The 27,181-nt window shown below is 46.0% G+C and overlaps 1 protein-coding gene across 3 annotated transcripts; it reads left to right on the top strand.

Moving 5' to 3' along the window:
* Positions 1 to 949: 949 nt before the first annotated feature.
* On the top strand, positions 950 to 27,181 carry qtman (queuosine-tRNA mannosyltransferase). Of its 3 annotated transcripts, XR_015125455.1 has the most exons (12): positions 950 to 1,101; positions 7,080 to 7,291; positions 12,304 to 12,471; positions 13,537 to 13,710; positions 19,313 to 19,423; positions 19,495 to 19,566; positions 22,434 to 22,543; positions 22,964 to 23,108; positions 23,376 to 23,436; positions 24,822 to 24,892; positions 24,977 to 25,068; positions 25,144 to 27,181. XR_015125455.1 is itself a non-coding variant. In XM_086267414.1 (11 exons), the coding sequence occupies exons 1-11, from the start codon at positions 1,051 to 1,053 to the stop codon at positions 25,216 to 25,218; spliced, it is 1,281 nt and encodes a 426-aa protein (XP_086123540.1). In that variant the 5' UTR covers positions 950 to 1,050; the 3' UTR covers positions 25,219 to 27,150. The 3 variants fall into 3 exon arrangements, 2 of the variants coding, with proteins under 2 accessions (XP_086123540.1, XP_086123541.1); XM_086267414.1 differs by lacking the exon at positions 23,376 to 23,436 and having other exon boundaries at positions 25,144 to 27,150; XM_086267415.1 differs by lacking the exons at positions 950 to 1,101; positions 23,376 to 23,436 and adding an exon at positions 1,205 to 1,415 and having other exon boundaries at positions 25,144 to 27,178.

Below are 27,181 nucleotides of genomic sequence, written 5' to 3'. Positions count from 1 at the left end.
CATGAAGTACATGTATTCATGAGACACGCAGATGTGTGATGAAGATGGTCAGAGAACATCAAGTGACCCACGGACATGCAGCATCATGTGACTGCAGTTTAACAGTTTTATAAAACAGAGAAACAGACTGTATGCAAACATGTAGGCGTGACACTCACAGAGGTCAAATGAGCCATCGTTCCATTTTTCAGCCACACCATCAGGGTCAAAGGTTAACCAGGTGACCTGCTGCCTGCTTCTTAAAGCTGCTGATTATCAAAAATGTAGCCACATCTGTCCCCAGGACAACAGGCGTGAGTGTCCTCTGTAACTTGTGTGAAAATTTGGGCGTGAACAGAAGCTGTTGTCCAGGTAAGATAGCACCTGGTCACACATGCTGGTGTGTTCAGGTGAGTCTCAGGCAGGGGCGTAGTTTCCAGGGAGGTTAGGGGGATTATGACCCCCCCAATAATCAGACCCAACCAATATAACCCCCCCAATAAAATTATGAATTATTTTGCATAAATAGGCTGTTGATTTTCTTTACTCATTTCAGGAATTCCCAGCAAAATAGTTGCATGTTTAATCATCTGGGAATTTACCCAGATTTATTTATTTATTTAGACAGAGATCTTGACCCCCCAAATGTTCAGCACAAAGTTACCCCGATGGCTCAAGTTTATTCACATAATAATTAAACTTGGATTAAATTACTGTAAATCCCCGCCTGCTGCTAACTATACTAATGCAGTATTACTGCGGTAGTAGCAGTACTGCTGATACTTTACTGCGTACTAAAACCACAGGCTGGTGTCTCTGAGTGTGTAATACTCTTTAAACTGCAGTTTTTAACCTCTGACTTTAAAATTTTAGCCCTGCGACAGACTAAAGACTGGCGACCTGTCCAGGGTGTACCCCGCCTCTCGCCCCTTGACAGCTGGGATAGGCTCCAGCACCCCCGTGACCCTGAAAAGGATAAGCGGAAGTGAATGGATGGACTTTAATTTACATTTAACTATTTTTTCCACTCAGAAGAAAAGGCGGGAAGAGCTGCTCGGCTAAACCGACGTGATGACGTCAGACCGTGCGTATTCTGCTATGATCCGGGAGATGCTGTCAGAGGTGAGTGTCCCGCTGTCGGTGAACTGGCCGTTCGTATGAGGGTCCTCGGTGGAAGCACACCGGCGGGTACTCCGGTCCTCCTGCCGGCTGCCAGTGGCGGGGAGTGTGGGGGAGGAGCGGACTTTGCACCGGGGAAGGAGAGCTACCTGATTGCGGCTAGCTGTTAGCCGCTATCAGCTAACTGTTAGCCGCTATCAGCTAACTGAGTCCTGGTGATACGCTTTTAGAGCTAACGATGCTAACGGTGCTAACGGAGCTGGACGGAGAAGCCTAGAAACAGTGCTACTCCAGGACGTAGACAGAGCCCTGACTCGGTGCGTGGGAGAGTGTTTGGGTCATTGCACTCACCACCAACAAACACCGTACCTGCGCTCAGACGCACACTGAGGTACAGGCGATGGATACCTGTGCAGGTGTTTGCTCTGAGAAACCAGTCTGTGGATGAATCAGCTGATGGGTGCACTAGTGACAGGTGACAGGTGAAGGCTCTGGGGTGTCTCAGGTGTGTTTTCATTTTCAGTAAGAAACATGTACCTGCTGGCGTTACTCAGGTACAGCTCCTCCACCTGTGAGGTCCAGGTGTTCTTATTTCCACCCCATCAGTGTCCAGCATCATGTTCAGGTCATCCCATCTCAGATCACAGTGGGTTTTTACTTCCCAGCTCCACAGTAAACTTCCTATCAAAGCGAGTTTTTACTCCCCACTGTTGTCAAGTGCCTGCTCACAGGGGCCTGACAGCATTATTGTGGGGTCTGTACCTCACAGTAGAAAGCACTGTGAGGCAACTGATGTTGGGATTTAGTGCAACATAAATACATCAGAGTTGAATAAAAAACGTTGAACGGCAAAACAAGCAGTGACAGACTGGGAATGGTTTACGGATGAATTTCACAATACTGCAAAATAACCACATAGAATAATATTTGATTCTAAACATCCAAACATTAAACAGGAACACTGAGACAGATCAGAGAACTGGAGTGAGCCGTTACATTCATTCCACTCATTCATTAGTTTCGGTGAATTTCCACAGTGGGTTTGATGTTTCACTCTGGTTTTTATTGGTTTCACTGCTGGTTTTGGTGTTTTTAATGATTATTGTAAGGAGGGCATGTGTCAGAGGCAGATTTATGAAAAGACTTAAAGACGCCCACAGTGTCGCTAAACGCGACCATCACCTCTCTGTAGTTTTAGTTTAGTGTTGGTGAGAGTGAGGCAGGCTCCGTGGAGATCCTCTGTACATCAGTTAGTGCAGAGTCACTGTGGGCTGAGCAGGAAAACCCCACAGTGACATTTACAGTGCAGATGGGGGCGGGTGCAGTGCTACTGGGACTGTCATCACATTATTGTCCTCCAACAGGCCTCAGCATGGCACACGCAAAGTATAAAGACACGAGGGGTGGCTCAAGACTTTGGCACAGTACTGTCCATGCTGAGGGTTTAATAATGAGAGGAAAAAAACAAACGTGATTGGTTCATGTCTCAGTCCGATATGACCCCAGGGGTCGTGACCTTTGCTATCAGACGCGATCCGAGTTGCTCTGCAGGGCCGAGGAGGAGCACGCTCAGGCGTGCAGCAGGTGGTGAGGTCGGAGCTCAGCACAGGTCACCTCTGTGGGTTTGGACTGCTGGCTGAGGGTGGAGGCGGAGGGGCAGGTTTAGAGCAAAAGTGATGCTTCGCCTCTGTCTTCATGGTCGTGGAGATTATCGACTCATCAGGGAGCTGCTGGAGAAGAAGCTCCACAGATTAGCCAGTGAGTGTGCGGTTTCGCAGTCAGACACGCCCCTCGCCGTGATGCCAGTGCTCGTCTTGAAACCTCGTAGCAGGGCTCCTGAAAGCTTTGGGCGATGGGCATCTGTGGTTGTAGATGGAGCTCTGTCCGTCATGGCAGGGTGGAGGCTGGCCTGCCTGATCCTGACCGGTCCGGCCGCTGCATGCTGAGGCTGTCGGGGCTCCGCCCACACCGTGGTTCTGCGGCATGCTGTTTCCATCAGGCTGCGGGGGGATTCCCTACGGGGAACGCCGCTCGCATTAACCCTTTGTTTCAAGTGAGTCGGCAGCTTCCAGGCGCAGTGGGAGGAAAGGTGTTTAGGTGAGATGAGTGTGAGCTGGAATCCCCCGCTGGCTCCACGGTGGAACCATCCAGCTCACGTCTACTGACACGCTTCCTGCCTCGCCGTCCGGCGCTCTGGCCTCATCTACGTGCCCCTCAAACCCGGCTTCATTGAGCACTGATCGGTAATCAGTCTGATCGACCGGTCCCGGTGTGAGGATGTGAATTTCCTCTCTGATCTTTATTAAATCTCACCACTGCACCACAGACCTGATTCTACTTCCTGTTTTCATTAATAGCAGTCTGTGTGTGTGTGTGTCAGCCTTGGGGTTGAAATGTCTCTAAGAACATTCATTTATTTTCACATCACTGATGGAATCATTTATTTACTGATTGAAAATCAGGTAATGTGATCAGACACAAACATGAAAACAGTCCAATTTCTTTGAACCTGCTTTTACTGTGAAAGGTGACGAGAGGTCGAGTAAAGTAAACGAGGGTCCCTGACAGTTTCGAGGTTCGTGCACACATAACTGAAAAGTAGAAATAAACTTTATTTAAAACAATTGAAACAACACCATCGCTTCATTCATGATTCAGTCATTTTTTATTGTCTGTTTGTGCAGATTCATTTGATCAAAAACAAACTTAAATAATCTGGTGTAGGGCTGGGCCATATCATACCGTTCACGGTAATACCGGTGTAATTTTGGGCAACGATAGAAAAATGAAATATCGCGATAGAATATGGGTAAAACGCGCATGCGCAGTGCCTTTGTTTTCGTACGCACACGTCGGAAAAAGCATGGCGGTGAAAGCAAATCGTTGAATGAAACAGATGAAGCAGAACTGGTTTGTAAAAATGCTGCAGCTTCACTGGTGTGGAGCTGGTTTAGCTTTCGTCTGTCAGACACACAACAAAGCACTATTTTTGGTAGCGCATGCTAGCGGGCCGTCGTTATTATGGTGTTTTTTGGAAAGGATGGCACACTTAAAATCAATCCTTTGATTTTTCTGAAAGTCGACAGAGCCCCTTATAACCCCGTGTGCCTTATGTATGAACTCTGGTTGTGTTTACTGACCTCGAAACTATTTTATGTGCACGGCGCTCGAAAATCTGTCAAATGTTTCAGTACGACTTTGCTAAGCTACGAAGCCGCACCGCTTGATGGATTGTCGGAGCATTACGGCTATCGTAGGCGGAGCCTCGCGGAGTGATACGTACTGTGCTTCAACATAATATTACCGTATTGTGTGTGTATAACCCCTGTAAGTTTTGTGGATATTATACATGGTTATGCTGAGGATATGTCGGCCAGTTTCCACTGGAAATGCCTTTTGGTTAAACTGTCAGCGAGGAATTTGCACTGTTACATTTTTATAATTCACATAAAACAGCTGCTTGTTTAAGTGAAAATACATTGATGGTTTTTTTTTTTTTTTGCACTAATAAAGTTGTGGAGTTGTAAAGTATTTTGTCTCGTGTCAGTTATATCGTTATCGCAAATTTTCAAATGTATATCGTGATAAATATTTTTGGTCATATCGCCCTGCTCTAATCTGGTGTTTCCAACCTCTGGCTCAGGGCCTGGTGAGGGCCCAGAACTCAGTGTGAGAGGTCAGCACAGCAAGACAAAAGCAACATCTTTGTTTTTGTAAATAACATTGTTATTAATGATGATCAGGAATCTGAAGGTTTGTGGGGAGGGGGTGGTCAAACATGTGGTCCCAGGGCCTGAAGAGGTCGGTGCTCCTGATCAGCAGCTCGGAGACGATGACAGGAAGCTGTGGAAAGTTCAGAGAAGAGGTTTAAGCTCGTGTGACGTAAACATGGAAACACTGATGACATCAGGCTGATTGTTGTCTGATTTCTGAATGAACAGATGTTTGACAGGAAGCGGCGCTTCGGGTAGAGCGCTTTCGGTTTCTGGGTTCCTGCTGTGTGTGTGGGCCCGGCTGCTCTGAAGGTCGCGGGGTCCTCCGACTGTATTAGACAGGAAGTTGCTTTCAGAATAACGGCCGGCATTATGCTCAGATTTGTCTGCATTAAATCGGCTCATTGGTGGCGCTGATTGCCGCGCCATGCCCGGTGATATGGACTGATTGAGCGTGTGCGGGCGCGCTGAGTGCTTTGTGGGCAGCTAAATGGAGGCGGACTGGAAATCATGGGCAGGGGATTCAGCGGAAGCCGCTGTTGCGTAAACTCCATAATGGATCCATCAGCACGCATTGTGCTGAGGGATGAGCTGCGAGCGCACACAACACAACGACAGCAACAACAATGCAGCGGCAGCTAATCGCCCCGCAGCGCCCCGCCATCTCCTCCATATCTGCTCCGGCGCAGCAGCCCGTGTGATCGGTTCAGCTCGCGTGTCAGCAGATTGGTGCAAAACTTCTGCTCCGTCCAAGTGATGAGCAGGAAAACTCCATCAGCTCCACCAGCCTGCATGCACGCTCACAAAGCCATCGCACTCCTGTATCGCTGTGATCAATATGATCGATGGACCATCAATGGGCCTGACGCACCGACCTCACACTGCAGTGCTGCGTCACAACACGCATGGCAGTAATGATCACAGTGATAATAAACATCAGTGTTATTGATCATAATGATCATGTTGGTATGAGTCATTCATGGTTTGTAAACAGTGATACACACTGTGTGTGTGTGTGTTGCTGTGTGTGTGTGTGTGTGTGTGTGTGTGTGTGTTGCTGTGTGTGTGTGAGATTGGAGTCCCGGGTGACGTCACACACCTGAGCATCATCACACACAAACGCTGACAAGCAGCTTTCAGTCACAACAGAGATACACTCTAACAACTGTCCAGCTGCTTTAATACACCTGAGCAACAGGTAATCAGGGTCTTGGGGGCAGAGTAGGGCTGCACGGTTAATCGTTAGAAAATTGCGATCTCGATTCATACTTATGTGCGATCTCATTTCCAAATGACAACGATTTAAAAAAAAAAAAGAAAAGAAAAAAAAGACGACAATTGTACCGCATTTTGATCCGGGACGTAATCTGCATGAAAACAAGCGCTCACTCTTCCTGCTCAATAAATGACAAGGGCGGAGCCTTATACCACGTGATACAGAAGCTGCCGTGTGATGCTAAAATTAGCAGGAAAAAACAACGGAGAGCACGTCAGGGATGACGAGAAAGTGACAGGAGAAAATCCGTCCCGGTCAACCACCCAAACATCAATAACGGGAACCTTATACAGCGCTTCCCTATACCCGTCGACCTCCCGCAGGCACAAAGACATTACGGAGGCTATCACTTATCACCTGACCAAAGATATGGCTCCATCAACACTGTGCAAAACGAGGGATTTAGGAAAACGATCAACACCCTAGACAAACGCTACACAGTGCCGTCCCGCAACTATTTTTCTATTGTTGCACTACCTGCTCTGTACACGCAGCGTCGAGCAACGGTGGAGACGGAATTTCAAGCAGTACAACATTTTGCAGCAACAACAAAACGTGAGACATTTGTTGTTTTTATGTTCAGTTTCAACTGTTACGAAGTTGATGTGCAGTTAATAAGTGCAATAAATATTTATACTGGAAAAGAAAATCGTGAGAGAATCGTGATCTCAATTCTAAGCCAAAAAATCGTGATTCTCATTTTATGCAAAATCGTGCAGCCCTAGGGCAGAGCCTATTCCAGCTCCACTGTTTAAGCTTTTCCACTTTCCCCTCTGACAGTTCAAACCCTCCTGATTTCCTGCTGTGACAGCCCGGTGCACATGTGTCCTTATATGGAGCGTGTGGGGGTGGCTGCACACAGACGCTGAGCGTGCACCTGTCGCACCTGACCGAACCTGATTCACTGACGCTCAGGTGTTTCATGACTCTGAAGAGTGTATGAAGAGTATATGACTCCATCTGTGAGTAACAGCTCTCATCTGCCCTTACAGGAGACCCCGCCTCCCGCACAGGAGACCCCGCCTCCCCGCATCCTGCTGGTGGAGGCGTTTTATGGCGGCTCGCACAAACAGCTTATGGACCTGTTGAAGGAAAACATCGCGGGCTGCTCCGTCTTCACGCTACCTGCCAAAAAATGGCACTGGAGGGCAAGAACAGCGGCGCTCTACTTCAGCCAGACCATCCCCGCCTGCCCGTCATACAGGTGAGACCCAGACAGGTAACACAATCCACACTTTAACCCTCACTGTGGGGTGGCTGTGGTTTAAACCTGCATGTAACTAATAAACTGTCCCCACCTGAACTCCTCACCTCGTTAACTCTGAGCACAACTGTCCATTAACCACTGACATCACCAAACGAGAGTCAACACACAGACAACACAGACATTTAGAGGGAGGTCTCAGAGGCCTCGCTGCTGCATGAGCAAAGACTTACCTGGTGACGGCCATGAGGATGAGCCTGAGGATCAGAGAAGAAGCTGCACTGCATCAGCTGTGGATGCGGAGGAGGGAGGCTCGGGGAACTCCATCAGTACATGTAATGACTCAGATTAGGAATTAATCAGCGGCTGTGGTCCCTGCAGGGTAAAAACAGGTAAAACTAGAAAGTGCATTTTCTGAAGAAACTGCAGTGTGAATGCTGAAATCTCAATATATGCACTGAAATTAATTAATTGCTGAATTTCAAGTTAAAAATTTTGAATGAGATGAAAAATACAGAAATTTTCACCTGAAAACCAAAGTTCAGAACTTTTGAAAGCTGATGTTCACACAGCAGAAGTTGGAAAATAGCTGAAAATGTTTAAATGTGAATTAGAAAAACTTAAGTAATGGGAAAAGAAAATTTTAGAGTCAGAAAACATCTGAATGAATATTATGATATGAAGTTCATATTCTTTAACCCTTTAAGACCTACCATAGAACCAAGTCCGCCAGAGCTTATAGTATATTTTTACATGCTGTGGAGCCATTTTTTTGGAGCATTTCAAGTTGCTATACATCAATACAACCATTATAGCCCAAATTTTAATAATATGTCTGCATTAAGTGCATAGTAATTACATAAATTGCAAAAAAGTGCAATAAACTACAAAAAAATAACATATTTCTAGTTAGAGAAATTTAAGAGGCTTATCCCTCAAAACTGTAAATACAAAAAAGTTGCACAAACTAGTTTCCCACCAAAGGAAATTTATTTTGAGTGTCTTCATAGTTTTATTTTGAGATACACCAATTTTCATATACTGCAGGAAAAACGAAAAAATATATTACAGTGCAAATTTGCAAAATAACAGCATATGCATCAAAATAAAAATATTTCCAGCAGTGCAATATGAGTCCTCAGCATCCCAGAAACGACACAGAAAGTCATACAGTCAAACATAACTTTTAAAAACACAAGTATAGGCTCATAAGGCCACGATGGTAAAAAACTACATTTCCGCAAAATTACGTCACTTCCGGTTTCGGGCAGGTCATGCGGTCATGTGATAGTTCACGCTGATGGACGTAGGAAGTGTTACGAACAGCTGATCGGATCGGCAAAGCGTGTTTCTGGAATATTATGTTTTTGTTGCTGCAAGTGCTTTTTATGCAGTTTTTGCAAAGCTATATGTGGAAGGAAACTGTGACCTAGAACAAGCTGATGGCATAAGATGTAAGTACAACTCCTCTGGTTTCATATGCAAAAAAAATTATTGCGCTAGCTTATGTGGTTGCAGTGCTACCGGGATTTAAAAATAGTTACGCAAAATGGAGCGTGTCCGCTCCGACCGGCTTTAAAGGGTTAAATCACAGAATGACTAAAATGTGATCCCTCCACTTGGATCCACACAGTATAAAAAGTTTACATCTCTGAGCTTTGAAAGACATGCTATTGGAAAGAGAACAATGATCGCGACGTTGAGGGTAAAATGATGGCTGTAGAGCAAACACTGTGGACACAGCAGCAGTTGAAAGAGACATGTTTAAGATGAATCTTGGCAGAGTGAGAGAGAGCTCGTTAAGCAGGTGTGAGCCTGGTTGCTATAGTGACTGCACCCAATGGCTCCATACACACGCACACAGACATGCGCCTCACTTCTGCTGCTTAAAATAAACAGAAAAGTCAGCAACAAATCGTTCCCAAATCAAAAGTACACGTCGTATTGACAAAATTCTTTCACCGTGAGCACCAGCAATGTCTAGTCTACTGAATTCTCAGTTTTCATGCCTGTGGAGTTTATTATATGGGCGTGACGACAGTGTAAAGACAGCCTGTACTTCTGATTTTCAAACGAACCTTCTGAGCCATTTTAACATTAGTCTATGGAAGAGTTGGAGGGAGGAGGCTGTGCATTGGTGACATTTATGACAGAACCATAACACCTATTACAATAATAAACACATTGGATGAAAGAGGACAGCGATGGCTACATTTTGAGGGTAAAATCATACCTGTAGAGCAAACGCTGTGGACACAGCAGCAGTTTAAAGAGAAGATTTCAAGATTAATTTTTTCGCTCCTCTCACTCTAGCAGTTGAGCTGTCTCACTCTAGCACCAACATTCCGTCCCATACACACCCATTATAAACTCTGAAACGGGTGAAAAAAAAGCATGAAACTTTGTGTTGCTCTGAGGAGATTTGCCAAAATTCTGTAACTCCCACAACAATGATAGTGACATTTTCTGAAAGCCAACAAAAATACCTATGTTTTGATGTATAATTTGTGGGGGTTGAGGGAAAATTGAGCAAGTAGCAAGTTGTTTGGACATGAAGAGAAGATGGAAAAAGGACAAATGGCCCACTCAAAGCCAACTGCATAGCAACCATAACAACGCATGTATTTTCTGAAAAATCACAAAGATGAAACTCAAAACTTAAAGAGGGATAAGATGAAAACGGTAACAGACATGAAAAAGCTGAATCATACATGAATAGCCCAATAATTTGTGAACATTTTAAAGTGTGAATGGCGTTTCTACGTGAAAGTATGAGGAAGTAAAGTTTTAAAAACGAGCAAGTTTTAGCAGAATTGCGGAAATTTCCCATTCATTTTGATGGGACAAAAAATTGCACAAAAAGCTTAATATTTTAAGTATAATAGCTATAACTACCAAAAGTCATAGCACCCATCTCCAGAAATAGCAGAATAGTTTAAAGTTTGAACGGTGAAAATAGCACAAAAATTGTGGGAGTAGTTAACGTACAGAAGCAACTAGAACTAGAAAAATTTGCATTTCCTGTGAAAATGCTGTGTGGATGCCTTAACGCTGAAGATGTCTGCTGAAAAAAGCTGAAAAAGTTGAAATTTGAAAAATACGTTGCCCTGAGCAGGATTCGAACCTGGCCCTTCTGGTCTCAAGGCGGCTACTCATCTCACTGAGCCAAACTCATTCTCACAAAGAAGAGTTGGAGAGACTGACAATTCTGCTGAAATGAGCAGAAGTGGCTGAGAATTGTGCTGATAAGAGGTGAAAAGGCTAAAAACTTTGCAGAAAAGGGGTGAATCAGCCGAATTTCTGCTCAAGAGTTTTTTTCTGAAAACAGCTGAGATTTGTGCTGATAAGAGGTGAAAAAGCTGAAAATTTTGCTGAAAAGAGTTGAATGAGAAGAATTTCTGCAGAAAAGATGGAAAGAAGCAGAACATTGCGCTGAAAAGAGGTGAATGAGCAGAATTTCTGCTGAAAAGAGTTAAAAAAGTTTAACTGTGAACTGAAAGAAATGTTGCCATAAGCGGGATTTCAACCCGGGCCTCCCAGTCTGAGAACGGATGCTCATCTCACTGAGCAAAAAAAAAAAACAGGTCAACCCGGCAAGGAAAATCAGTGAGGCCACTGATAATATGGCAGAAATGGGCAAAAAATATTGCAAAAAAAATTCCATATCTCAAAAAGAATAGAAGTTATGAGCACCAAAATTCATAGCCCGCATTAGCAGAAATAGCAGAATCGCCATTCAAAATAAAGATTTGAAGAACAATACTGTGAATGCTTTTCAAGCATTCACACTAACTTCACCGAGGCTGGAAATGTAAGCTGCGTCAGAAAGAGCAGAGGACCGCAGACGGAACCCTGAGGAACCCTGCCTCGTGGAACCTCTTTAATGAGCACGCTCAGATTAAGTGTCATGTGATTTGTTCTGATAAAGTCCATGTGACCAACATCAGCAACTTTGTCCTTGTGCTGGTAGCAGCTAGCTACACATCCGCTCAGCAGGCCGTTCCAACAAACCAACCAGTATGCTTTGCAGTCTCACAAGGGCTAGTTTGAGCGTTTGTTTCTAACACCTTTAGCATCCTGTGGAGCTCGGGCTGGTCGGGCGCTCAGCTCAACATTTAGGGGATGTCATCAGTGACTGCAGCAGCAAACAGAGCTTCGAGTTCCAATCCAACTTTATTTATAAAGCACTGTAAAACAGCCAGCACAGGACATAAGAACAGCAGATACAACGAAACAGCAAAAGAATAAGCTCTACATTAAAAAAAACAACATCCTGTCAACTGAAAGCCATCTTCTCTCAGGGTGAAGACATTTAAAAACAGAGGCCCGTCTAATCTGTGGAGGCAGATGGTTCCACAGCGTTTCATACAGACGTGTCTACAGATGTCATCACATCCCAAACTCTCTGTCTGACGTGTCCACAGCGATTCACCGTAAGCAGGCAGGGATCACAGCGACCTGAAACCGCCACTCTGACAAGCTGCTGATTCATATCTGATCACATCAGAGAGTGCAGATCAATACCACCGTTCTTACAGGGACAACGCTCTGACTCATCCTCGGAGCAAAGAGTCACCATCTCACCACGCTGACCTTTGACCTCCTACTCCTTCAAAACACTGAGGTGTGACGAGCCACCGGCCTCTGATCTCTCTGTGTGGGTTAGACGCTGTCACCAACTGTATGAGGACATGTCTGTGTGTGTGTGTCCCCCCCCTCCCAGAGCATGAAAGAAGCAGGGACTTTTATTTTGAAAACCCACTCTGACATTACTCAGCAAAGCCACGAACCATCACTCAAGCATCCATGTGAGCCCTGAACGCTTACTGGCCCTCTCCATCAGTGCAGCCCAGGAGAAGGAGCTCCTCCTCCGGCCTTACACTATCACCTGCTCGAAGCAGGAAGCAGGCGTCGGCTCTGCAGTTCACTGAGGAATTCTCAGTGTTCTGAGATGATCAGCTGAGCTGCTGACACGCTGTCTGCACCTCCTTCATTGTCTCCTCTCTCTGCAGGCTCCTCTTCAGCAGCTCCGTCCTCAGCCTGTGTGAGCTGGCGGCTCTCAGACCGGATCTGGCCCGGCTCAAGAAGGTTCTGTACTTCCACGAGAACCAGCTACTTTATCCGGTCCGCCGACACCAGGACAGGGACTTCCAGTACGGCTACAACCAGGTGCTCTCATGGTGAGTGTGTTTGTACGGGTGGGGGAGTCCATGTCGTGCTGCGTTTGTAGAGCCTAACCAGAAGGTACTGCTGGGTCCAGGGTGTGGGCTATGACACCATTAGGCTGTGAGGGCGATGCACGCAGACAGCAGCAGAAACCATGTGCTCCGGTAACTACCGTCATTGGAGCGAGTCAGCTGGTCTGGAGCTGGCGGTGTGCCACAGAAAGCTGCCGATCAGCTTCCTGTCAGCTGTCTGAGTAATGGCTACTCTGATGTTCGTACTGCCAGCATCCAGCCCGTAAACTGATTATTGATTATTAGCTGATTGATGCGCTGTGCTCTAGTTTGCCTTGGTAAGGCAGTGTGTGATTGGTTAATGAGCTGCTGGGATGCGATTGGTTAATTGCGGGGGCTGTAGTGTTCATTAATCAGCGGCGGGACAGTAACGAGCGGCAGAAAACTGATTGTTGTTGATCTGCGGGCAGCTCGTCAATAAGCCGAGCCGCTCCGTCTCCTCTAACGTGGTTACAGTGCCATCAAATAACACAGCTGGGATCGTTAGCAGATGTCTGATTGGCCCGTGCCCAGCGGTGTCCGCACGCCTCCCCGCAAAGCCTCAGTCCAAACTAATGTATCTGATCTGGATCACTGCATGGAGGCGTGTCTTCATGTTCACCTGAAGCTTAAACGTGACCTATGTAAACCTGCAGACAGTGGGTCCTTACACTCCTGCCCAGGTTTTCCTCAGAGTTAGTCTGAACTTCAGGACGTAAACACAGGTGTACCTGTTCCAGGACGAAGCTCTGACCTCAGGTCAAAGTTCACGTTACACAGGTGTGTATAGGTCAAAAGCTCCAGGTGCAGACACGGCTACACACTATAAGTGAATAATTTATATGTGAGGGCAGCCAATCAGAGTTTAGTTGTCTTAAAGTGGGAGGAGCTACAGCAGCTTGTTTCAGACAGGTGACCTGAATCTCAGGTAAACTGCAGAGCGTGGCCTTCAGTGATGGAGCTTCATGTCCTCTGTCTCGTGTGTGTGTGTGTGTGTGTGTGTGTGTGTGTGTGTGTGCGCGACACCAGCCTGGTGGCAGATGTCGTGGTCTTCAACTCCCGCTTCAACATGGACTCCTTCCTGTCATCCATCCCCTCCTTCATGAACAAGATCCCAGACCATCGCCCCAAAGACTTGGACTGCCTCATCAGGCCCAAGTGTGTGGTCCTGAACTTCCCGCTCCAGTTTCCTGATGTCAGCAGGTCAGTACACGGCAAACCTGCAGTCCCCTAACTCCGGATTGTTCTGTAAATAGTTTGAATAACTTTGCTGTTTACAAATCGTGTGCATAGGTTACTAAAATGTATAATTTCTATTTACATTTCAAGTTATGCAAATGATTCGTTAAACATGTTTGTGTTTGTTACAGTATCCTTTTTCTACTCAGATTTGATGTTTTTGCCTGATTTGTAGATGAGCTGTGTTGATACAGTCAGTAAATTCAGACCTGAGCTTGTGCTGAAAAGACTGACAACAAACAAGGCGAGGAAACCGTTTTTAAAGGTGAAATTTAGAGGTCAGAAACAGCCAATTATACTCCAAAGAGTTAAAGTAATGCAGTACATTACTTAGTTACTCCAGGATACAGATGTTTGATATACTACTGGTTACTTTACTTCCATGATCTGAAACACTGTCACTAATCACCCTGTCGTGATGAGGACGTCTGCTCTGCAGTGTCTCATGTGTCTCATGCTCCGCCCTCACACTGTGAGGAAGTGATGACACGGCCGCCATCCTCCACGTCCTCCTCCGCCATGCTCAACACAGGAAACAGGAGTGTTAACGCTTAGACTGAGGAGGAAGCAGAGAGCTCCATGAAATCTTCATTTCACTGTAATGACCTATAACATTTAAACTCTGCTTACTCTGCTTTCATAAAATAAACAGATGACAATCATCATGTTCTCGGTCAACTCGCTCCGAGAATGTGTGAGAGCGAAGAAACAGTACAGCTGCCTCTGAGCACACCTGAGCACAGCTCCCCTCTGAGACCAATCACAGCGCTGCTTTAGCTCATTAGCTGGCAGGTGTTCCTCGTTCTTTCCTATGGCACAAGAAGGATGCCGCTGCTTGTTGGAGCGCGTGCAGTGTGGTGTTTGTGGTCTCCATCCATCAGGCGGCTCTGACAGGTGGACTCGTGTAATTGGATAGTGATTGACTTGCGGCGGTGCACAGACGGAGCATCCATCACGTCGAGGAGGATCAATGAGCGCATCACGTGAGCAGCAGGTGTCCTCCTGCCCGCAGTGTTTGGTCTTCTAAGCTTTGTCTGCTTTCATAGTGGCTGTCACCTCCTGCAGGTCAAACTCACTGAGTGGAGAACGACAACAGACCAACGAAGGTCTCTGACGCGTCCTCCTCTTCCTCCTGCAGCCTCGGCCTCTGCCTGCACCCACTGAAGCTGTCCAAAAAGTCGATACTCTGATATTAATCAATACTAAAGTCATATAGAATTAAGACATCACGATTAGGGCTGGGCCATATCATACCGTTCACGGTAATACCAGTGTAATTTTGGGCCACGATAGGAAAATGAAATATGGCGATAGAATATGGGTAAAATCCGCATGCGCTGTGCCTTTGTTTACATACGCACATGGCGGCAACGCAGAACGAGAAGAGCGAAAGCGGATCGTTGAATGAAACGGATGAAGCAGAACTGGTTTGTAAAAATGCTGCAGCTTCAGTGGTGTGGAACTGGTTTAGCTTTCGTCCATCAGATACACAACAAAGCACTATTTTTGGTAGCGCACGCTAGCGGGCCGTCGTTATTACCGTGTTTGGAAAATACGGCGCACTTAAAACCAATCCTTTGATTTTTCTGAAAGTCGACAGAGCCCCTTATAATCCCGTGTGCCTTATGTATGAACTCTGGTTGTGTTTACTGACCTGGAAACGATTTTATGTGCACGGCGCTCGAAAATCTGTCAAATGTTTCAGTACGACTTTGCTAAGCTACGAAGCCGCACCGCGTGATGGATTGTCGGAGCATTACGGCTATCGTAGGCGGAGCCTCGCGGAGTGATACGTACTGTGCTTCAACATAATGTTACCGTATTATGTGTGTATGACCTCTTTTTAAGGTTTGTGGATATTATACATGGTTATGCTGAGGATATGTCGGCCAGTTTCCACTGGAAATGCCTTTTGGTTAAACTGTCAGCGAGGAATTTGCACTGTTACATTTTTATTAGAGATGGCACGATACCACTTTTTTATGTCCGATACCGATATCATAAATTTGGATATCTGCCGATACCGATATGAATCCGATATAGTGTTTTTTAATCAACAAAACTGTTTTTTAAAAATTTTGCTGCATTTTGTATAAGTTCATACTCAAGTTTAAAACAACAACTACACTAAAGCTATTCTGTTATACCTGTATACAAAAAAAATATTTCATAGTTCAGCAATACTGATCAATCTAATAAACTTAAACCTACACCATCCTCACTATTCTGGTATTTTAAAGAGTACTTAGCGTAAATATTAAGCAACCTAACTAATAGGGTTCCAACTCCCAGCAACAACAAAAATAAATAAATAAAAAATAGGGAACCACCCCTCACGCTCCACCTCATGATGCTTAATCGACGTAATCAACCTTAATTTGATGCAGTGTGAAAAAAAATGCACAGAAATCAATTATTTTTCAAGAAATATTAAATAGATTCAACATCTTTCTTCAACAAAATTGCAGACTGCACAGATGGTACCTTCTCAAAGGAAAAAGTACTATAGCTTACTAGGGTATATTAGACTTAATAGTCACTATGTACAGTAATTGACTTCTATTCATTTTACATCAAATTAAAACTTTGGGTGTCAGATAATTATTTATTAAAAGCGAGACATTTTAAATGAGAATAAGAAAGAAAAGTATGTCTTTGTGCCCCCTTTTCCCTGTTAATGCCCTATCGGCCCCCCTGGCTAAACTTTGCTAGATCCGCCCCTGCACAGTTACAGCCGTCAGCTACGTAGAAAAAGATCCTCGAGTAGAAAGTAATATTAAATACATTCTAACAACAGCTGATCAAGCTTAAACGTGCTGCTGTTGTTCAGCCGCTGGTTTCCTCTTTCTGGTGCAAAGTGGGCCAAAAGCAAACTAGAGACATGGACTCGTGACAGAAAAGCCGATCAGCTGATCGTTAAGCAGTTTCATGATTGAAGTAGCAGCAAGAAGAGGCAGTCGCTCCATATATCGCTTGTTAAGCTTAACGCAGGAATGCTTTACAAACATTCAGAGATGGACTTACACACTTGCTTTACTTCTCTCGGGATAACTTTGTTGGAGATGAAATGCCGGGTTGCTAGCGAAGCTCCACATGCTATCCAGACCACCGACAGGTCCCGCATGCCACAGCCGCTCTATCACGTGATGCATACTGCTCCGACGTGCTAACGTTCTGAGGTGAGTTACGGCGTGTTGCAAGTTTTGTGAGGTGCTTTCGTGATATTTAATGGATCGATTACATTTTTTATTTTTCTCCGATATCCGATCCAGTAATTTAGGTCAGTATCGGACCGATACCGATACGTAATATTGGATCGGTCCATCTCTAATTTTTATATAACTTTAATGCACATAAGAAACAGCTGCTTGTTTAAGTGCAAATACATTGATGAGTTTTTTGCACTAATAAAGTTGTGGAGTTGTAAAGTATTTTGTCTCGTGTCAATTATATCGTCAGTTATGTCGTTATCGCAGATTTTCAAATGTATATCGTGATAAATATTTTTGGTCATATCGCCCTGCTCTAATCACAATATTGTCACTGATTTCAGTTTGGACGCAGTCAGAAATATTATAATTCTCATCATTTATCAGCACATATCCATATTTTATATCTATGTATAAATCAAAGCTGACACTGTGAGACTTCAGAGGTGTGAGCATCACAGCAGAGGCCTTTGTGTCAAAGTATTAGTCCTTTATTTATCCAGGTTAAAAATCTCATTTTCAAGAGAGACCTGGCATCATGGCAACAAAGTAACTGAGGATAAAACAGAAAAACATGAAGGACATGTTCCTGGTCTGACTTTTTTATAGCAGATAACCTTAAAATACAACCATGAATCGACATGTAAACATTACCTGATGCTGCTGAAGTGCAGCAGATATAAGTCACAGAGGTTTGATTAGACACAGCTGAGAGTTTGTAATCTGAGAAAAAGTTTCTTCAGTTTGAACAGCAGAAATGAGGCTTTATTGTTGGAGGCCGACAGCAGTGAACACAACAGCAGACTGGTGCGTAATGAGCAATGAAGAAAACAGAGATTTGTGATGGGAAATTGTTCTCTGAGTGCACTGAGAGAGAGAGCTGTGCAGGAAGTGTGATTTATCGTGGTGGAAGGAAAAACAGCAAAGTCAGGGAATTCATGACGATGTTTATCAAATGTGAAGCGTAGTGTGGATCTTCTTTTGCTGCTGGTTCAGTGGATTTTGTTTGGAGAGTCGCGACACCTGTTGCATCAGAATCTGTGAGCTGTCGGCTTTCAGCCCCGACGGCGTGTCTGTGCGAGAAAGCCGACAGCTCACAGATTCTGATGCGTCGGGTCCGCGCTTTGTGTTTACGTCTTTGTGCCGAATCCGTGTATCTGCTCTCATTTGCTGTTTTAGCTGTTTGGTTGTTGTTGAAATAGTTTTGTGAGCTTCAAACTGAGATTCTGGACTTGCTGATAAAATTCATTTATATTCAAAAATTGAGGATTTAATGAATCAATAATTTATTTATTTTTTTTTCCAAGCTAAAATTGATTTTAATCGGAAAATCTATTTTTTTTAAACCCACCCCTATTACAGAGATCCAAACACTGCGATACATCGGGGATCACTGACAGCAGCTGTTGTGTTCATGATGATCACGCAGTAAAAGGACCACAGTCTCTGAGTCTTTGAGCTCAGGTGTAGAAAACCTGCACGCAGCCATGCACTGTGACAGAGCAGAATCTGAGGATCAGCTGTCAGTGTGACTGCAGAGTCGGTGTGCGTTTGCCGCTCTGGGCTGGGATGAAGTCGGTGTGCGTTTGGTCCTCTGGGCCGAGGTGAAGTCGGTGTGCGTTTGGCGCTCTGGGCTGAGGTGAAGTCGGTGTGTGTTTGGCGCTCTGGGCTGAGGTGAAGTCGGTGTGTGTTTGGCGCTGTGATTATTGGTAATAAAGTAAATGCGCCACAGTGATTTTTGACCTTCATTCCTTCGTGTTTAATCAGACTCAGAGGTGAGGTCATCGTCCTGATCACTGCACATTTATCAATAACATAATTACACCCCCCCCCCCCCCCCCCGCTCATGTTTTTATTGTCTCCAGTCAAACATCTAATTTATAAAATGGATTATTGAATCAAGTTTTCCCAGAAGCCTTAGAGGCAGAAACTCCACTGAGAGGCCGTCCAGCTCTGTGGGGAGGAGGAAACAACCTCCAGACACCCCCCTCCCCCTCTCCCTCCCGCCCCTCCCCCGTGTTCCCACGTAAGCTTTCCTGGAGCCTCTGCAGGATCTCAGAACAGTAACAGAGCAAGCAGCATGCTCAGAGGAAGTGATGTCACCTTTGACAGTCCCCACTATGGGTCACTGTTTTCTAAATCTTAGGGGAGGGGCTTCCAGCTCTAAATGTGTCTGATTGGTTGATGACTCACAGCGGCTGCGGCTCATCAGGGGAGAAGACCGTTGTTGATGTGACAGCAGGACCCGTTAGCTCCTGATGCTAACGGGTCTGAAGTTTCTATCTCTGTGGTGGACATGTACCTGCTCTGAGTGCGCTGCAGTCTCCACTCATTTCCTGTTTTTCTTTCTTTTTCAGGTTCTTGCCTAAACACAAACTCCTGCAGCGGCCTACTGAGCAGTCTCGTGTTGATGATATCATGTTGCAGGGCGAGCAGCAGAGCAGAGCTCACGATGAAGATACGCCACGGTACAAATCCATCCCTGGTAAAACTCAAAGACTCAAAGAGTTTTGTCTCACATCAGTTTGTGACCCGACAGGTGTGAGCAGCCTGCGGAGGGGGGCGTGGCCAGCCAGGTGAATCCTTTGCACATCGTGTGGCCTCACAGGTGGTGAGTTCAGTCTGAAGCCTTTACTTTGAAAACTCTTTTGAAAACTCTTTTAAACCAAGGCAGCAAAACAAAATAAAACACATTTCAGAATAAAAGATTTTACTATTTTTACTTTGAAAATGAAACCAGAATGAGACTTTTATATCAGCTGTAAAATAATCAGAACATCAGACCTGAGCTAAACTGCCACAATAAACCTAAGAAAACAAACCTCGAATAAAGCTGTCATTTTAATTCAATGCACTTTTATTTCTACAGCGCCAAATGAAAACAACTGTCGCCTCAAGGTGCTTTATATTGTAAAGTCATTGTGATCATATGACCCCCTATGAGCAAGTACTTTGGAGACAGTGGAAAGGAAAAACTCCCTTTTAACAGGAAGAAACCTCTGGCAATGGCAGGGATAGCTCAGTAGGTAAAGTGGTTGCCCCATGATCGGAAGGTCGGGGGTTTCGACTCCACTGAACGGCTACCCTGAGGTACCCCTGAGCAAGGTACCGTCCCTACACACTGCTCCCCGGGCACGGCACTGGTGGCTGCCCACTGCTTCACTGGCTGAATGGGTTAAATGCAGAGGAGTAATTTCCCTATGGGGACTAACACATACACATTATTACATATTATTATTATTATTATTATTATCCAGCAGAACCAGGCTCAGGGATGGGCGGGGCCATCTGCTGTGATTGGTTGGGGTGAGAGAAGGAAGACAGGATAAAGACATGCTGTGGAAGAGAGACGGAGGTTAATAGCAGGTATGATTCAATGCAGAGAGGTCTGTTAACACATAGTGAGTGACGAAGAAACACCCAGTGCATCATGGGAATCCCCCGGCAGCCTACATCTATTGCAGCATAACTAAGGGAGGATTCAGGGTCACCTGGTCCAGCCCTAACTATATGCTTTAGCAAAAAGGAAAGTTTGAAGCCTAATCTTGAAAGTAGAGATAGTGTCTGTCTCCTGAATCCAAACTGGAAGCTGGTTCCACAGAAGAGGGGCCTGAAAACTGAAGGCTCTGCCTCCCATTCTACTTTTAAATACTCTAGGAACAACAAGTAGGCCTGCAGAGCGAGAGCGAAGTGCTCTAATAGGGTGATATGGTACTACAAGGTCATTAAGATAAGATGGGGCCTGATTATTTAAGACCTTGTATGTGAGGAGCAGGATTTTGAATTCTGGATTTAACAGGAAGCCAATGAAGGGAAGCCAAAACAGGAGAAATCTGCTCTCTCTTTCTAGTCCCTGTCATTTATTTTATTTTATTATGAAAAGTTCTGTTATATTGAAAGGAAAGCTTTTATTTTGAAAGTAAAAAACAGGTAATTTCACAGAATCTTCAGCTTTTATTTTGAAGCTTTGAGACAGTTTCCTGCTGTTTGTCAGGTTGAGTGAGTGAAATGTTAATGAAGACGTATAAAAACTCAAAGTTTCACAGCGTGAGGCTGCAAGTTCACTTTCATTAAAACACAAATCCTCTATCATCATGAAGTAATCAGACTACAGTTACAGCAGGTGGAGGCTTGTAAACATGACGTGTTGCAGTGTGAGGCTGATGGTGAGCGTCGGCGTGTGCACCTCACCTTGCGTTGTATCGGTGACAAAGCGGCGTGCTGTAAGCTGCTGTGGTGGCACAAACACAGATGGATTACGGCTGCGGCGACAAGGATTTCCTGTTAATCTCTGATTGAAGCTGCAGCTCATCAGGCTTTAATCTGAGCCTGGCCCCGATCCTCAGATTACAGCCTCTTACTGCTGAGGGGGGGGCTTCCAGGTGAACACGGTGCTGGAGCTCGATGAATATTAATGAGCTCTTGGCCCTTCACTGAGCATGCACACAAAAAACTGAAAACAGACTGTCAGCAAATGGGGCTTTTATTTTGAAATTATGCTTTAAATCAGCCTGCTAAATTCCTGTAACTAAATGGTAAATGGTGATTTTATTTATATTTTATTATCTGATAAAATAATTGACTTCACTATTGTAACGTTCTCTAACTAAGGCCTTTTATTTTGAAAAACAAATCACCCTGCTTTCTATAACTGACTCTTACTGTGAAAGTCTTGACAGTATGAACTATCTAACTGAGCTTTTACTTTGTAAATCTGTCAGCAGTATTGAGTCTGTATAGATTTTATTGTGAAATTTGAAGATTGCTGTGATTGATGGATCAGTTTCATGTGACAGGTGGCATGTTTCTGGTAGCTTATAGATGTATGACATCATCAGTGTGAGACCTGATTGGTGACTGGAGCATTATTGGTAGGTGATCAGGATGATTGCGATCAGTTTTCGGGCTGATGGCGGACGCTGCAGCTTCCTGTGTGGATGAATTTGAGGGTTCTGGTGGCTGTGAGGTTGATCCTGTTAATTACGCTCTCAGACCGAGAAGGCGGGGATGGTAACTCTCGGTCCTCCCCGTCACGGCGATGCTCGGGGAGGAGGATTGGAGGCTCGCTGAAGGAGTGAAAGGTTTGCGGGAAATGAGGGAATTATCTGCGGCCGGCCGGAACGAGCTGCGAATGGAAGGAATAATCTGCTTGCTTGTCATCTGAGGAGATCATTGTTGCCGCTGCGGCTGCTGTTTGACCTTCACTGTGTAAGCAGAGGATCAGGTGGAGACGACCACCAACACCTGACGCCACACAGAAAGTCACCTACATGCAGGAAACAGGAAGCAAACAGCAGCTGGGCGTGTTCTTCTGTTGGCTTGTCCCAAGCACTGCTGACCTCTGACATCACAGCCACCTGACCACCTTCAGACTTCACATACATGTATTAAAGTGTGTGTGTGTGTGTGTGTGTGTGTGTGTGTGTGTGTGTGTGCGCGCGCGTGTGTGTGTGTGTGTGCGTGCGTGCGTGCGTGCAGGGAGCATGATAAAAACCCTGAGCTGTTCTTCAGCACTCTGCTCAGACTGAAGGAGCGAGGACTCGACTTCCACCTGTCCGTGCTCGGAGAGACCTTCACCGACGTGCCCGGTACACACACAAATACACGCACACACACACGCGGGAAGGAAAAACTCCCTTTTAACCTCCAGCAGAACCAAGCTCGAGGAGTCCAGCAGCTCCTCCTCTCACTGGTTCTCAGGCGGCAGTTGAACCATCTTCTAAGGGTCAAAGGTCACTGCTGCCCCTGTGTTTCTAACGGATTGTATCATCAGCTGATGATGTGATTGTGTGTGTGTGTGATATTAAAGTTTTAGAGCAGCCTTTAAATCAGCTTCATGAGCACTGAATTTAATCCCATTAGGACGACTCTAATCGACTCTGATTGGCTAAGAGGGTCACAGTATTGATTGTGACACGCGCACACACACACACACACACACACACAATATCTGCAAGTTATTTCATTCTGTTTATAACCTTCTCCTCCTTCCTCTCCTCCTACTGCAGAGATCTTCTCCTCCTCCAGACTCCTCCTGGACTCCCACATCTTGAACTGGGGTTTCCTCCCCTCTAAGGAGGACTACCTGAGGGTTCTGTGTGAGGCTGATGTTGTTGTCTCCACTGCCAATCACGAGTTCTTCGGCGTCGCCATGTGAGTCACCTGTTTTACCTGCGCCAGGGTTGATCTCATGCGCCTTTATACAGATTTACTCTCTGGTGTTCTGCAGCAGGAAGTTCCTATAGACAGAATAAAACCATAGTTTAATTATAATGTGAGTGTGACCACACAGTGTAAAAGCTGAGGCTTTTATTTTGTTGACATTTGCAGACACTTTTATGATGAAGCTCTTATTTTGGTGAACTGTGTCCTAATACTGTTGTTTTGACCAGCTGTATGATGAAGCTTTTATTTTGGCAGGCCGTGTCCTGGTGCTGTTATTTTGATGGGCTGTAGGCTGTATGAAGAAACTTTTATTTTGGTGAGCTGCGTCCTGTTATTTTGGCGGGCTGTGTCCTTCTGTCATTTTGATGGACTGCATGATCAAGCTTTTATTTTGGTGGGCCGCATCCTTCTGTTATTTTGACGGGCTGTACATCAGCGGTCTCCAACCTTTTTTGCGCCACGGACCGGTTTATGCCCGACAATATTTTCATGGATCGGCCTTTAAGGTGTTGCGGATAAATACATCAAAATAAAACTAGTACCGGTACCAAAAAAAAGAAAAGTATTCATAACACACGTGAAAAGACCCAGGAAATCGAGTTAACGATAAAAACGATAACAAAATAACGCTGAAAACCGATAAAAACCCTGAAAACTATACATTTCACACCTGAGCCTCAACTCTCACAGCCCGGTGTCAAACGACTCACGGACCGGTACCGGTCCGAGGCCCGGGGGTTGGGGACCGCTGCTGTACATTGTATGAAGGAAGCTTTTATTTTGGCGGACCATGTCCTGCTGCTGTTATTTAGTGGTCATGTCTGAGTTTGTGTCCTTTAATAATTCAGCGTGAGCTGCTGCTGTTCGGGGTGCGTTTGATTCCACTGCAGGCGTCGCAGCGGTCGGTGCAGTCCTGATCTGAGAGTCTCTGCATCCCTCCCAGGCCTCAGAGTCTTCACTCAGGTGTCACATCAAGGACTCTTTGAAAGCGTCCAGAGTCCAGCAGAGTCCTGCAGGTGTGACTTCAGTCAGCCCGAATCAGCCAATCAGACAGTTCGGAGCATCCGTGTGATGTTCACCTGATTCATGTCAGCTCTATTGATCCCAGATGAGAGAAACGAGCACACACGAGGACTCTGCAGCACCGAGGAATCCAGCTAATGTTCAGACTGTTCACAGCAGTAATGATCGGGTCATTAGCGATCACATTATTGATCAATCGCGTCAGAGCAGCTGAACTCTCAGGCAGCAGCTCGCCTCTGCACTGATTGTTAATGATCAGGTTATTGATCAGTGAGTCACATCAAGGCAGTCACATGACCACATGGTCAAAAGTTCCTCTGCTAAAGAATCCTGCACCAATTACAGCAGAGAAGAAGAAGAGCGCCGTCCGAGGGGGCGATAGTGCACGCTAGTGTTAGCATGCTAACAGGCAGAGTGCTACTTAATCACTCAGACCTGCTGACTGAACAGGAAACTCAACAAAATAAATGCCTGCATGTAGATAGAAGGGGGGAAAGTACAAGTTTATTTTAACAAAATAAAAGCCTCTGTAAGGTGATAACTGAGGGGAAGTCAGTTCTGTTTATTCCTGGTTTCTCATTGGTCAGGACTCTCAGGTAATGGTAGCTGGTACAGGTGTGCAGAATGCTCTGCTCTCTCATTGGCTCTCAGGTGAGTCACGTGTTGAATGTGTTGCAGGTTGGAGGCGGTGCATTGCGGCTGCTTCCCTCTGTGTCCGAAGGCGCTCGTTTACCCCGAGATATTTCCAGGTGAGCACACCTGTGTCTCTGCAGCTTCTTCTTCTGCTGTCCTTAAAGGAGCACACCTAAACTACTACTTGTTCTCTAATGCAGCACAGTACCTGTACTCCACACCTGAGCAGCTCTGTAAGCGGCTGCAGGGACTCTGCAGGAAGCCCGACGTTGCCCGTAGACATATCGTCAAGGTAACGGCATTTAACCGATTAACTGTGTCGTGCGGTGACGACCTCCTCCGTCAGCATGTGGTTCTGATTCTGCAGGTGGACACCTCGGCCTACTCCTGGGCCGCCCTGAAGCCGCGTTTCCAGGATTTGTTGTCAGCCCCGTGTCCCTGAACACACCGCTGCCGCCATCGCGTCTGACCTGCGGCGCCACTGAGCTCAGCATGAGAGCCAACTCTGAGCCCACGAGTCTGGACTCGTTCTGGTCTCCTCAGACTGGGTTCTTGGAGGAGTTCTGTGCTGGACCCACAAAGAGGCCAATTCTTCCTCCACAGGACTGATCAGACTGGACCAGGTCCTGGTCTTGATCCTGGTTTAACTCTGGGTCCTAGTCCTGATCCTGGACCTGGTCCAGGATTCTGAAGTTTGTTTGTGGTTCTGCTGAAGATGCTGTAAAACTTTTCTGATATGTTTGAAATGGACTCGTTTGTTATTGATAAACATGACATAAAATCAGAATTAACACGATCACACGTTGTGTTGTTATTCAGGTATGGAAGCCCATTTATGCCAAAACACTGAGACAAATAAGAAAAACAAACGTTTATTTATTTGAAGTCATTTCTGAACCGTCACGCAGCCTCTAGCAGAACCGCCGTTATTGAGCCGATTGATCGGTGGCAGAGACGCTTCACTTTTAAATTCAGTAAAACCAAAAACCAGCCGCCGTACGTGAGTGAGGCGCTGTGCTCATGTCACACATGCTGTTTGAGAGCCGCGGAGGCCACTGCTTCCTGATTGGATGACACCATCATCACTGCCAAACATTGTCTTGTAAAAACTGTTCTGGTCATGTGATCAACACCCAAACCTGGCCCAGGTGTTGGTCCTGGAAATTCCTTGAGGGGCGGAGCGTCAAAGGTTTAAAGAAAATTTAAGTCGGGTTTATTCTGAACCGCAGAAACAACCTGAACAGACCCCAGACGAGGCTCCCGCCCTGGAACAGGATGAGAAACGGCGTGAAAACACATCTTTGCTTTTAAAGCCTGAAACATGGCCGTGACATCGATGGCGGTGGGCTGAGTTTTGACTCGTGAACCTTCACCTGCGACGATCTGGTGATCGCGAACTAATCACGCCGGAGGAAGTGTAAAAACCTGATGTGAAAGCAGACAGTGAACGCCTCAGGACTGACGCTCTTCTTCTGTGGTGTAAATGTACGTAGTGACTCTGTTCTGGCTGTCGTGTCTCTAACGAGGTCGGCATGGCGCCGTCACCTTCGAGGACTCGCCCACTAATGGTTGATGGTGGGCGATGTTCGGCATGTTGGCATGCCATATGTCATCAGTTCCGCGGGCAGAGCGAGCGTGTCATGAATATTCCCGCAGCTTATTACAGAGCCGCGTCCTGACGCTCATCTGCTCTGACACCATCAGCACCGATCACATCAGGACGCCATGCTGCTGTGTCTGACGACAAGGGCGGGGTTTGAACACGCAGGAGCCGACCTCTGAACGGTGTCCAGACCGGGGTCACAGACCCAGACTGAACACGAGAGGTCAGAGCGAGGCTCCTCAGATCGCTGAGCTTCGGCCCTCATCTGTGAGGTCAGAGGTCACAGGTTTGATTGCTGAGCTGTGGGAAACGCGGTGTCGCTGCCGGCCTGGTTCTGGTCAGCCGCTGAAAACCTCTGCTGTGAATCATGTGACTGGCGTTTTCCACTGTCAGTAGAAACAGACTCTAATGTGTCGACAGGTGAAGGAACAATCAGACGTTCACACAACAGCTGACGGCTCACCTCATCCATCTTTTATGTACAGTCTGTGGTTGTTATCAGGCTCATTAACAACCTGTCACCACTTCCTGCGTCAGCCTCGCACCTGAGACAGGAAGTAACCTCGATCAGCTGACGGACACAGGTAAACTCCAGCTCCTGACATGTTTAATGCAACAGTGATGATGAAGAGTCCCTGTGAGCGTGGGAGCTTTGGTGTGCACAGCTGAGCGGTCGATAAATGAGGCCTCGGGTGTGTGTGAGGAGGAGCGGGACTGAGCGCGCTCAGTGCCAGCCGCAGGGCTGATGTGATCTGGATCACTGTCGTCCCCGCACAGCCCGACAGCTGCGTGAAGATGCCAG

Source organism: Aulonocara sp. 'chitande type north' Nkhata Bay, linkage group LG16, assembly GCF_057382095.1.
Source record: "Aulonocara sp. 'chitande type north' Nkhata Bay isolate Kocher_YH1m ecotype deep benthic linkage group LG16, A_spYH_male_GT1.1, whole genome shotgun sequence".
NCBI lineage: Eukaryota > Metazoa > Chordata > Actinopteri > Cichliformes > Cichlidae > Aulonocara > Aulonocara sp. 'chitande type north' Nkhata Bay.
Note: the sequence above shows the minus strand (reverse complement) of the source record. Positions and strands in the feature narration are given on the sequence as shown.